The sequence below is a fragment of the Fundulus heteroclitus genome, chromosome 7, assembly GCF_011125445.2.
Source record: "Fundulus heteroclitus isolate FHET01 chromosome 7, MU-UCD_Fhet_4.1, whole genome shotgun sequence".
NCBI lineage: Eukaryota > Metazoa > Chordata > Actinopteri > Cyprinodontiformes > Fundulidae > Fundulus > Fundulus heteroclitus.
Window position 1 is genome coordinate 3,878,068 of NC_046367.1, and position 13,792 is coordinate 3,891,859.

The 13,792-nt window shown below is 38.2% G+C and overlaps 1 protein-coding gene across 4 annotated transcripts in view; it reads left to right on the plus strand.

The window, feature by feature from the left end:
- Positions 1-12,036, plus strand: part of ccdc93 (coiled-coil domain containing 93) — a 90,374-nt gene extending 78,338 nt beyond the window's left edge. For all 4 annotated transcript variants that reach the window (XM_036138774.1, XM_036138775.1, XM_036138773.1 and 1 more), the window contains 6 exons: positions 10,144-10,252; positions 10,353-10,435; positions 10,566-10,603; positions 10,756-10,840; positions 10,943-11,056; positions 11,503-12,036. In XM_036138774.1, the coding sequence (XP_035994667.1) occupies positions 10,144-10,252; positions 10,353-10,435; positions 10,566-10,603; positions 10,756-10,840; positions 10,943-11,056; positions 11,503-11,559 (486 nt within the window). In that variant the 3' untranslated portion in view covers positions 11,560-12,036. The remainder of the gene's footprint in view (positions 1-10,143; positions 10,253-10,352; positions 10,436-10,565; positions 10,604-10,755; positions 10,841-10,942; positions 11,057-11,502) is intronic.
- The last annotated feature ends 1,756 nt before the right edge of the window (positions 12,037-13,792 follow it).

Sequence of the window (13,792 nt, forward strand, 5' to 3'; positions counted from 1 at the left end):
ATGGATATGTACCACAGGTTTTTAAAGTAGCTGTTATTAAACCTTTACTTAAGAAACCATCTCTTGATCAAGATGAGTTAGTAAACTACAGACCTATATCTAATCTTCTTTTCTTATCTAAAATTCTTGAGAAAGTAGTTGCTAATCAACTTTGTGAACATTTACAAAGCAATGACCTACTTGAGGAGTTTCAGTCAGGCTTCAGAGCTCATCATAGCACTGAAACAGCTCTGGTGAAGGTCACTAAAGATATTCTCATGGCCTCAGATAATGGACTTGTCTGTACTTGTCCTGTTAGATCTCAGTGCTGCATTTGATAAAGTTGATCACAATATTCTCCTACAAAGACTTGAACATACTGTAGGGATTAAGGGGAAAGCATTAGGCTGGTTTAAATCTTATCTGTCGGACAGATTCCAGTTTGTTCATGTTAATAAAAAATCTTCCTCAAACTCTAGGGTCACCTGTGGAGTACCACAGGGTTCAGTCCTTGGACCAATTCTCTTTACTATATATATGCTTCCGATCGGCAAAATTATCAGACAGCATGGGATTAATTTCCACTGTTGTGCTGATGATACTCAGCTATATTTATCCATAAATCCTGATGAATCCAATCAATTACTTCGACTGCAGTCATGTCTTGATGACATCAAAAGCTGGATGACTTTAAATTTCCTGCATCTAAATTCTGACAAGACCGAAGTTGTAATCTTTGGGCCAGAGTCCTCAAAAATAGACTTCTTAACCAATCACTTAATCTGGGTGGCATTAACTTGGCCTCTGGTAATAAAGTAAAAAATCTTGGTGTTATTTTTGACCAAGACATGTCATTTAAATCCCATATTAAACAGGTTTCCAGAGTTTCCTTTTTTCACCTCAGGAATATCAAAATTAGAAACATTCTGTCCAGGAGTGATGCTGAAAAACTGGTCCATGCATTTGTTACTTCAAGGCTGGACTATTGTAATTCTTTACTATCAGGAAGTCCACAAAATGCAGTTCAAAGCCTTCAGCTGATCCAAAATGCTGCAGCAAGAGTTCTGATGAAAATCTACAAGAGGGATCATATTTCTCCAATTTTAGCTTCCCTTCATTGGCTTCCTGTTAAATCAAGAATAGAATTTAAAATTCTTCTTCTAACGTATAAAGCCCTTAATAATCAAGCTCCATCATATATCAGAGCTCTGATTACCCCGTATGTTCCTAACAGAGCACTTCGCTCTCAGACTGCAAGTCTGCTGGTGGTTCCTAGAGTCTCTAAAAGTAGAATGGGAGGCAGATCCTTTAGCTATCAGGCCCTCTCCTGTGGAACCAACTCCCAGTTTGGTCCGTGAGGCAGACACCCTGTCTACTTTTAAGACTAATCTTAAAACTTTCCTTTTTGACAAAACTTATAACTAGAGTGGCTCATGTTACTCTGAGCTACCTTTATAGTTTTACTGCTATAGGCTTAGGCTACTGTAGGATATCAGGATCTAATTTTCTCACTCTAAAGAGTTCTACTGTTCTTCAATTATGCATTATGTGTTGTCATTTCTGCTTTAACTTTCTGTTCTCTCTCTTTTATCTTCATAGTAGGTACACCTGGTCTGGCGTTCTGTTAACTGTGACATCATCCAGAGAAGACGGCTCACCCGCTACTACCATCTAATGTAGAACAGATTACTGGATCAACGTGTGCTTCTGTGCTTTTTTGTCTGTCTTGTTGTCTCTGCTCTGTCTTCTGTAACCCCCAATCGTTCGAGGCAGATGACTGTTCATACTGAGCCCGATTCTGCCGGAGGTTTTCCTTCCCGTTAATGGGGAGTTTTTCTTCCCACTGTCGCTTCATGCTTGCTCAGTATGAGGGATTGTTGCAAAGCCATGGACAATGCAGACGACTCTCCCTGTAGCTCTACGCTTCTCCAGGAGTGAATGCTGCTTGTCAGGACTTTGAAGCAATCAACTGGTTCCCTTATATAGGAAATGTTTGACCAATCTGTATAATATGATTGAGTATGACTTTGTAAAGTGCCTCGAGATGACATGTTTTATGAATTGAAGCTATATAAAAAAAATTTAATTGAATAAAAAAATATTAATGTGAAGAACTAAAGGTAATATTTCAGATGGACTATGGTATGATGTCACACTGCATCTCACCATGTTTTTATGCCAGGAACCTGTTTGATTGAGTATTATTATTAAATATAATTTGCCATTATAATTTTAATAATAGATCATTGAAACTCAAATGGTAGCTATGACAAATGTAATTCAAATGGTTGTGATCCAAGGGCTACAAGCCTGTAATGACTAACACAAACAATGCATTTATTAATTAGCTGTTATGAACTTATTTATGCTGGAAAAGTGTGATCTGATCGGTTGTGACCAGCAAACGCTGATAACACACATAACTGCAATTGGAGTTTTAACCCTTGCTTCTTTTTCACAAACCAATGAAAATGTCTCAGTTGATTTAGTTATTAACTTAAAAAGAGGTAATTCTTTACTCTTAGAGACCATCCAACTTCTGGATCAAAATAAACACAAACAATTACTATTCTACACGTTATTTATTAAACCAAAACAACTCCCTGTTACAGTAATTATTCTAATTCAATAAAAACTAGGAAACACTACTCGTTACTAAAATAAAAATGCAAAAGAAAATAAATGAAAATAAAACAAGTCAAAATGGATTAAATGAGAGGTAGCAATTCTTAGTTCATCTCACAGTTGTTTAAACATCACATTCAAGACGTCGGCACTTTGACGTAGCAGCATTGAAAGACAAAATAGTTTTGAGAAAACAGACCTGCTAGATGGAAGACGCTTTATATTCCACAAGCTAAGCCGACAGTTTAGAGCTACTTCGCCCTCAGTATGAGGGATTGCAGCAAAGCCATGTACGATGCAGACGACTCTCCCTGTGGCTCTACGCTTTCCCAGGAGTGAATGCTGCTTGTCGGGACTTTGATGCAATCAACTGGTTTCCTTATATAGGACATTTTTGACCAATCTGTATAATCTCACCCAATCTGTATAATATGATTGAACTTGACTTTGTAAAGTGCCTTGAGATGACATGTTTCATGATTTGGCGCTATATAAATAAAATTTAATTAAATTTAATTGAATTATGCTGAAGTTAAGACAGCAGACTAAACTTTGATTTGCCCGGTTATATCCTCCGGGCGAAGAGAGATTTCTCCCAGGTGCTGGCTTGTGCGTCTTTCAGGCCTTGCCAGGGCCCATCATTGCTTAGGGCAGTCTCCCTCCCCTCCTTTTGTCTCACGGAGGAAGGAATGGTGAAGAAGAAGTAGCTTTGTCCTAGAGTGCTCCAGGAAGAAGTGGTCTGAGAGAAGTGAGGGTCTGGTCAGAAGTGCTCTGACCCTTTGTCTGTGGGGAGTGGTCTAACAGCATGGAACCATGCTGAGAGAGAGGCCGTCCCAGCCTGAAAGCGTGAAACTCTTTCACACAACCACCCTTCTGAGTTGCCCATTGGCTACATGGCCAGAATTCAATCTGACATAATTTATTTCATCATTCCCTTAATATGGCACAACAGCTGTCAATCATGCAACAGCGTCCACTTCATGAACAGCTGTGTGCCAGGACACACATAAAATAATCTGTTTTGATACATACAGATTATTAGGGAAACTACGTCCAAAAAGGGAAAAAAAACGGAGAAAGGTTTCTAACTGGGTGAGGCCAAAGTTGTTTTATAGTTTTTACACGGAGTGGAGTGTGATGTGAAGCCACACTGTAGAAGCGAGTCGCACAAAAAAACACAGCTGAAAAAGCCTCCTGTTGATCTATGGAGGACTCATTTTTACTCCAACTCAAAAACACCTGCCAGACAGACAAGCTATAGTAGCAAAGATTAACTTCAACAATATTTAACTTTACGCAAAAGTTTAAAACATTTATTCTAATTACAAGTCACAGGGCTTAAATTGAACCATTTTATTAACTTCCAAGAAGTTAAATACCTTTTTATAAACTTGTGACTTGTGATAATTAATTGTTGTGCAATAATAGGCAAAGCAGAGACTGATTATTGTAATGCGCGATCTGTGTTAAATTAATATGTATGGCATAGGGCTGTCAATCGATTAAAAAAAAATCTAATTACATACTCAGTAATTAATTAATCTAAATTAATTGCATATAATTTTTGCTGTGAAAGTATTTAAAATATTTAAATTCAAATGATTCAATGAATAATCAGGATTAGATACATTAAAGTACTGTTTTTAACAGCAGACAAACTGAACTAAACAGATGCCAATGTCAAACTGAACTCACGTCAACAGGAGACGTCAACTGAAATAATAATAAAAAAGATAACCTGAATTTAACAGACGTCAACATATTCCATATTCCAATCTACTTTTTAGGCTAATTATACATAATTTAGACCTAGTGCTATTTTAAGAAACAAGCATTTTATTAGTTATCTCTTGTCTGGTGTATTTCTGATGTTTGCCACTTTGTTTTACCTCGTGTTAAAGTGTTCTTTAAATAATGATGGCATTCATGATGATTATGATCAGAATAAACTTTTGCATCACCTCCCAGAAGCTGGAAAAAAGAGACAAAAACATTTTTCACAGTTCACTTAGTAACTCTAATATTTTAGTCAAAATACTTTAGCCTAAATATTTTAGGCTAAAATATTACACCTTTTAATTTTTTTTCTTCAATCCCTCGGTGATGTTTAGTAATTTCTGCCAAAGGCTGCAGCATTTTGATTTAATTCATCTGAATGCAGTATTTGCAAGCCATACTCTGATTGGATGGGGAAAAAAAACTGTCTGTAATTGGCTTTAACAGCCGAGCGAGTGCACAGCTGGTGTTGAGCGTGAAACGAGCAGGTACACGCGAGCAAAGTAGCGCACGAGCGCTCAGGTTTTGAGCATTGAGAGTTGTTTCGCTGTGCGCTTGGATGGGTTCCTGCGCGCTCAAACACAAGGCACGAATATCGCTACATAGTTGAGCGGCAGCGCTGTCTTCTTCTCTGTCTTCATGCGCCTCCCCTGTGACTCTTCGGCGCCCCCCAGTGAAGGCGCGCCTCACCTATTGAAAACCCCTATACGACATTGATTAATCTGCGTTATTTTTTTTAATCCGTTAATTTTTTTTTAATTAATTAATCAAAATTAACGCGTTATTTTGACAGCCCTAGTATGGCGCCATCGTAGTGTTGGTTATCCCACATTTGGTCATTGAGATCTGGTCACCCTATGGGAAGCAGCTACAGAACCGAGGTACCTGTATCCATACCTACCTACCGTGTATGTAGCCACAAAGTCCCAGTTTTAGTTAGTGTTGATGAATGCACACCCAGGCGACTACCAATTTATGTTTTGCAATTATACACTGTTTAAAGTTATTTAACGTTTAATAAATAACTCTGTCTGTTAAGTATTGTCTGGTGATAATCAGCTCTTAGGCTCATATCAGGACAATGGTTGAAAGGGATGTTACGAGCACTAGCGATCTTTTAACAGCAAACTCTGCACACACATAGAATAAAGAAGTGACAACTTATCTTCACGTTCAAGAATTTAATAACAGAAATAAAATGAACATCCAGAGAACATCACTATATAATGCTGTTTATCTGAATTGATGCTATATTTCGATTAACAAATCCTCTCGACTAGGCTAGTGAAACTTAACTAAACTACTAAGCAAAATGAAGATAAAATAAGCTAAGCTAAGGAACTGTTTTCATAAAAAAGAGACAAACAAAAGTGGTTGATCATAATCAGAATAATTCAGTGGATCCTGGTTCACTGCAGATCTGACTTAAGAAAAACATGGAATGGAGTTAAATTAGCTTAACTAATTCAGAACAACATTTGGCATGTGTTTTAACCCATTCACAATGCAAATCCCAAGTTACACAAAACGTTATTTGAAGAAATAACATTTTAAAGACTAATTTGCTGAGTAAAAATCATTGACTTTAGGGACGCCCGATTTGATCAATGCGATTATACCTCTGGGAGGAAGGGGTCGATCGGTAGCTAAAATCGGGTAATCCTAAAGTTAAATAAAACGGCTTTAAATCGACATTAATTCTGACAATAGGGTTTTTTGTCTTTTTTTCAGCATTCTGATGTTTGCTGAGTAAATATACTGGGGTAGAGGGAGATGTACAGAACAATTTTCAATATTCACCCAAGGCAAGAGTACCAAAGTGGATTGGGGCACCTGAGGCCTCCTCTGTCGTACGGTAGATATAAAAGTGTTAAATGAAGCCTTGGTCATCTATTATTCCACAGAAAGGGTGTGAAAATATTTTTTAGGGTTGATAATAAACTGGCAGGTGGTGGCAGTGGGATGTTCTGAAACAAATACAGAAGTTTGGGCATTGTCATGGTTCAGTTTTGGCCTGGCTATCTCCCTTTGTTATTTTTCAGCACCTCCTCCTCTCACACAGCTCAGCCTCCACTCCCTCAGCAATCAGTCACACCTGTTAGGCACCAATCAGTCAGTACTCACTTCACCTGCCAGCCTCCCTATATAAGCTCCCTTCAGTTTGCTCCTCGTCGCCGGCTCGTCTTCAGTCTCTACCAACACCACGCCTGTCAAGTCCTGTTCTCATCAGTCTCCACTCACTCCATGTCTGTCAGCCAGGTTTGCTCCCTGCTTAGTTGCTGGATCTCCTGCTACCCCTGTGCTCCAAGTAAGGTCTCTGCTAGCCGCTGGATTACCTTCTGCCTCAGTGCTCCAAGTTTGCTCCCTGCTTAGTTGCTGGATCTCCTGCTACCCCCGCGCTCCAAGTAAGGTCTCTGCTGGATTTCCTGCTGCCCCAGTGCTCCAAGTTTGCTCCCTGCATGTTGCTGGATCACCTGCTACCTCGGTGCTCGAAGTAAGCTCTCCACTTTGCTGCTGGTTTTTCTGCAGCTCTGCATCTCTGGTTCGCCAACAGTCCTGCATCTCCAATAACACGCTCACGCTGCATCTTTGGTTCGTCAACAGTCCTGCATCTCCAAGAACTCTCTCGTTCTGCATCTCTGGTTTGTCAACAGTCTTGCATCTCCAAGAATTCTCTCGCTCTGCATGCCTGGTTCGACAGCAGCTCTGCATCTCAAGAACTCTCTCTCACTGCATCTCTGGTTCGCCAACAGTCCTGCATCTCCAAGAACTCTCTTGCTCTGCATCTCTGGTTCATCAACAGTCCTACATCTCCAAGAACTCTCTTGCTCTGCATCTCTGGTTCATCAACAGTCCTGCATCTCCAAGAACGCTCTTGCTCTGCATCTCTGGTTCGTCAACAGTCCTGCATCTCCAAGAGCTCTCTTGCTGTGCATCTCTGGTTCATCAACAGTCCTGCATCTCCAAGAACTCTCTTGCTCTGCATCTCTGGTTCGTCAACAGTCCTGCATCTCCAAGAACTCTCTCTCACTACATCTCTGGTTCGAAAGTTGTCCCAGCATCTCCAAGTACTCATCACGAGATCCAGCTTTGAGTTCTCCTCTATCTTCCAGTCAGCCTGCTTCTGTACCCATCATCTCCTGTCCGATAACTAACTCTGGTCATCTCATCCACAACTCAGTACTTTCAATAAACTGCAAAAGATCAAGCTCTGTGTGCGTGCTCTGTCTGGTTCATGAAGACAAATCATGACAGGCATTATATTGGATTTTAGGACATTGATTCGTGCTATGAGTGACAAGGGCAGATAATTCCATCTATCCACAGAGGCAGCAATTGAGTCTATAATGGGGTCATAGTTAACCGCAACAATGTCATTTATTGAAGCCTCTGTCAGTCTGCCCCAGGGCAGCTGTAGCTACTAAAATAGCTCACCACCGTCAGGGTGTGAATGGGTTAATGACCAAACTGTAGTGTGAAGCGCTTTGGAGGTCGTCAAGACTAGTTAAAGCGCTATACAAGTACAAGCCATTTACCATTTTACCATGCGTGGTACTATCCTAACCCCCAAATATGTAAAGCAGTCTACCTTTTTAAATTGGAAAGGATTCCTGACAATGTTTCTTTCTTCTTCTATGTTTTTATGAGACCGCACCGCAATGGCAAATGGCTCTATTGCTAAAATAATTAATAGAGGGGACAGGGGGCATCCTTGCATACAACCTTGTTTAATTTGTAATGGCTTAGATATAACTCCAGTTGTTACTATTTCTGCATAAGTCTCATTGTATAAAAGATTAACCCATCGACAAAAGTTGTCCCCATAGTTAGATCTTTTCAGTATCTCAAATAAATAGGGCCATTCAACTCAATCAAAGGCCTTTTTGGCGTCCAATGATAACAAAGCAGTGTCTGGTTTTTCTTCCATATTATAAATTATTTCCAGCACTCGTCTCACATTATGAAATCGCTGTCTTCCTACAATAAACCCATTTTGGTCAACTAATTATTTCAGGCAATATTCTCTCCAGTCTTCAAGCCAGAATTTTACAAAGAATATTTAAATCAACACTAAGAAAGCTTATTGGCCTTAGATTTTCACATTTGTTGCAAGGTTTGCCAGGTTTGGGCAATAAAGTAATCAGGGCTCCTCTTAGTGAGGTAGGAAGAATTCCCTTTTCAAATGAGTCTAGATACATCTAAAAAAGGAGTGGGGCTATCAGTTTATCTTTAAATTTCTTATATAATTCTGTTGGCAGCCCATCTGGGCCTGGGGCTTTACCTATTTTCAAGTGATCTATTGCTATAGAGAGTTCCTCTTTCGTTATAGCTGCACTGAGATCTGTACTCATTTATTCTGAGATATTGGTCATTCGAAGGGTTTCTAGGAAAATATTTGGCTCTTGTTCCTTATGCGTCATGAGCTGTATAATTTTTCAAAAAAGACCTTAAAAATCTCATTAATTTCTAATGGTAGTAATCTGTCCCTCGTTATTTTCGACCAAGGTGATATTTTTCTCATTTTGTAATTGTCGGAGTCGCCAGGCTAATACTTTCCCAGGCTTTCCCCTTGATCATAGAACGAATGCTGTGAGGCAGCTTTTGATACAGAAAGTTCATTATACTGTGTTCTTGGCATCAAACGTTTTTTATGGGTATTTGGACACAGCATTTGATAGAAATCCCTCTGAAGCAGCTTTTTTTGTTTTTTTTTTATAAGTTTGTTTTGTCTTATAACTCGTAAAGCTAATTATTTGACCCCTTATATAAGCCTTAAAGGCTTCCCACCTTGAAGATGGTGGTGTTTCATCTGTATTGGTTTCGAAGTAAATGTTAATTTGGTTATCTACAAAAAGGTAGGAAGGTCTCTCCTTAGTTTTACGTCTTCATAGATAAGTGAATTTGGTGCATGATCAGAAGTTAAGATGCTGTCATACTGACTCTTATTTTATGTCTAAAAGTGGCAGAAATTAGAAAGTAATTGATACATGAATATGATTTGTGTATTTGAATAACACAAGTGTTTTAAACTCATTCATGTCTCTCTAAATATCCATCAAATTAAGCTCCTTCATAAAGTGTTAAATTGTTTGTCTACTTTTAGAATGAGAGTTGTCAGTACCAGAACTTCTGTCCAGTTTTGGTTTCAGCTGGCTGCCAGCCAAAGCTGAAATTGTACGAAAGAGTTTTTAATCTAAATAGTGTGTACTCTGCCTTTATTGTGTGGATTGTGTAAATTATGTTTATTACAGATTATCTTGTAAACAATTTTTGAGGAGTGGACTGATCATCTTTTCTCTAATTGTGAATTTCTTTAATAGGTTTTCTTTCCTTGCATTTTTTTTCCTTGGAGGCATGAAGCTATTGATTCTGTGGAGCCTGTATTAATTTCCAGTATTTCAGATCCTGTGATAGCATGATACTACATTATACATCCATTAGTAATGTGGTTTTCAGCATCCAGCACCCCTGTGTATCTCTTCTGAATTCAAATTTATATTTAATTTCACTGAGGCATAGTCACAGAGGATGATAGGCCCTATCTCATGGTCCACCACTGAGCTCACTAATGAGTTTCTTTTCACTAATGAGAATAATAATTAGGTTTCTTCAGACCCGCTATAAGAGAGAGCACTACAGAAGATTCTCTCTGAGCACTGCCATCAGCATCTACAAAATACTTTGGAAGAAACCTGCATAATGAGTGACATATTTCTATTTGGGATTAGTACAGAATTTTTAATTTAATCTTTTTCTGTTCAGGCTCGCAGGAACCGTGAGGTCGCAATCTTGCAGAGGAAGATTGATGAGGTGCCTAGTCGGGCTGAACTGACCCAGTACCAGAAGAGATTTATTGAACTCTACAGCCAAGGTGGCTTCCTCCTCTACATCTTTTACAGTTACAGTTGATCTTCTGAGTTTCTTCATGTGGCCCTGTCTCTGAAATGTCCTTCATTAATCCTGTCTTCCAGTTTCTGCTACACACAAAGAGACCAAGCAGTTCTTCACTCTTTATAACACCTTAGATGATAAGAAGCTCTATCTTGAGAAGGAGGTATTTAATTCCTGCACTCTTTTGGTACCAGAATTATACCTTGAATTTTAACTTATCTGATTTAGCTTTAAAAATGATTTGAAAAAGATGTCCTAAACAACACTAAAGACTAATGATCTCACTTTTTTAGGTAAATCTTCTAAATTCAATTCATGACAACTTTCAACAGTAAGTACAAAATATGTCTATTTGAAAATTTAATTGTAATATACAAACCATTTTGCTATACAGAGCACCTTTTTTTTTCCATCATCCATAGTCATGTAGATATTTTGGTTTTGTTTTGTAACTGAGATTGAAACATTTTTGCATCGTTCCAGAGCCATGTCATCTGCAGCTGCCAAAGATCAGTTCCTCAGACAGATGGAGCAAATAGTGGAGGGGATCAAACAGAGTCGCATTAAGGTACAGTCTTGTTGTATCTGGCCCTTGGTGCTGTACCACATTACCACTGTATATTAGCTTGCATCACATCAAGATGCTTCTCCTACCTATCTGCCTTTTCAGATGGAAAAAAAGAAACAGGAAAACAAAATGAGAAGAGATCAGTTGAACGACGAGTACCTGGAACTGCTTGACAAGCAGAGGCTGTACTTTAAAACTGTCAAAGATTTTAAAGAGGTAACAAAAACCTTATTTTTTCTTTAATTAAAAACATAAAACTCACAATTACCATAAGAGTAATTTTGAATGCAGCAGAAAATACAGAAATACAGAAAGACCGTATTCTTCAAGCTTTATCTGAAATGTACTAAGTGCACCACAATGTATGCTACACATGCATTTGCAGACTGAAAAAAATAAGTATTGATTCCCCAAATGATAGTGAACAAAATAAAATATTATACTGAGTTTGTATTATAGTATAGGAGACTACTACAACATAATGTAGAATCAAGTTCAAACATCTTTTTATATTTGAAGGCTTCCAACTTGAGCTATTGAAAATTCTTTCAGATGAAAAAAAAGAGAAATTAAACAAATGTGCACTGGTGACATTTTTAGGTGTGCTAATTTCAAAATTAAAGCTTTGAGTATGACAAAATGTTCTTTTTTTGTGTCACCAGGAGTGCCGCAAAAATGAGATGCTGCTGTCCAAGCTGAGAGCTAAAGGAGCTTCCTAACTTTTTTCTAGTTGGTGTCTCTGTTTTCTTCAGCTTGCCAGAACATTGACTAAATACACATGGACTGATGTGTGCAAGATCATTGAACATGGTTCTTTTAGACAGAGACACTCTTGATGCTACAACGGCCAGAATACCCACACTCTAAACAGGTGCCTGTCACAGCAGATCCCATCATGGAGATGAGTCATTTAGTTTCTTTTGAGCTATTTTATGGAGTTAGAGCCTTTGTAACACAAATATCAAAAATAACTAACGTACTTTGGAGATATCTGTTTACCCCGACTGTTGGTGTACTAAAACAATTCTCTAAATCAAACAATGTCCTTGATGCTGTTCACTTTTGCAAAGGTTTCAAAAGGTCTTGACATGTATGTTCCTGCTGAGTGCCTCAGGTGTTCCTTTCAATAGCCATTGTTGCAATGAAATTACTATGTTGTACTGGAACTTGATCAATAAAATATTAGAAAACTTGCAGTCAAATGTGTAGTTAATGAGCACAATCTAAACTCCGCAATTCACCAGGAGAGGAATGGGAAACTATTGTTAAACAGAAAGAGATTCTGGATAAAACATGTCATCTTTGTAGATCAGGTTGAGGAACTATAGATGGCTTAATATTAGCATTTTAAACACACGTGCACATGTCCATATCATTACTTTTGAATTTTTATAAGAGAATTTTTGAACCTTATAGAAGTGGTGGGGTTGTTAGATTTAAAATACCCAAGGATCCTGCAAGAACTGTGCAAACAGTAATTCAACACATTAAGTGACAAAACACGTCAAGAGAATTGGCTACAAGTGACAGAATGCATGTATGTACAGGTTCAATTCTCAGTTTCTATCTGCTGCACCTGGAAATACAGCTGTATTTTAGTTGACAGAAAATTTTAAGGGAAAGATAATATGTTGTTGAGATTTATAATGCACATAGCACATTATGGGGAAGTTACAATGATAATATTGGAGAAGTTGTTGAAGAAATGATTGAAATAAACAATCTTATATGTTTAAATAATGGTAATGGTATATGAATAGATATTAGGAATGGCAGAGAGTCAGCAATTGATCTAACTTTGATGTGAGAAACAATAGCTGGTGTATGTACATGGAAAGGTGAAAATTAAACAATAGGAAGTGATCATTATATTATTGTGAGAGAAGTTGGATTGAATATGGAAGAGAGTGAAAGTGTGAAGGTAGACAGATGGAACTTCAGTACTGCTGATTGGGGAAAAATTAGATTTATTACTGACAGACAAAGATAATCTTTAACAAGATATGGAGGGGCTGAATCATTCTGTGTGTGAAGCCATCTTATAAGCTGCTAAACAGTCAATTAATCAGAAAGGAGGGAACATAAAAAGAAAGTTGTACAGTGGTAGACAGAAGCATGTAATTAAATCTCGAAATAAAGCATTTAAGGTATTAAAAATAACTCATACAAAATCTTATTGAATATAAAAGGCTGCAGGCAGTGGTGTGGAAAACCAATTAAAAATGCAAAGAAGATATTTGGAGAAAGTAATTCAGTAGGAAGAGAAACAGAGATAAATATGGGGGATGATTAAAAGAATGAATGGGATGAAAAGAGTTTGGCTATCCAGTTTTAATAAATAAATTACAGCAAAAAAGGCTGGTTAAAAAGCAGAAATGTTCACCCTTTTATCAGAGTTAATGGATCAGAAAATATAAATGAAGAAGGGAGAAGGAGAAGAAACAATAGCAGAGAATGAAGAAATATTAAGTCAAGATGAAGAGAACAATAAATTAATCAATGTACCGTTTACAAAAGAAGAGCTAAATCGAGCTTGAAGGAAAACAAAGAGGTGTTGTGCCATTGAGCCATGAGGACGAATCAATATGGGTAGTAAGCAAATTAATTTCACACCCCTACGCAGATACAGCCTCTCACAGCAGGGTGCCCTGCTAAGAAGCTAAGCTACACCTCACTTATTCTTCTTCTTGCCTGGGGACTCTCGAGGAGAGGGTCCCTGCTGGGAGGCCAACCCCCCATGCAGGTCATATAGGGCTCAAAGGCTCACAAGCTGAGTAAAATGTTCTTTTGTGAAACTCATTTTCCCGTTGCTCCTGGAGCGACAAAAAGGAGGATTTCTCTTCGTACAGAGGATCTGACCGGGCTCAGAACTGCTGGCTGTATCAAAGCTAAGTTAGAGCCTCACTTCCGCGCAACCAGATGCCGAAGTGAAAGAATGCTGAAACAGCTTTG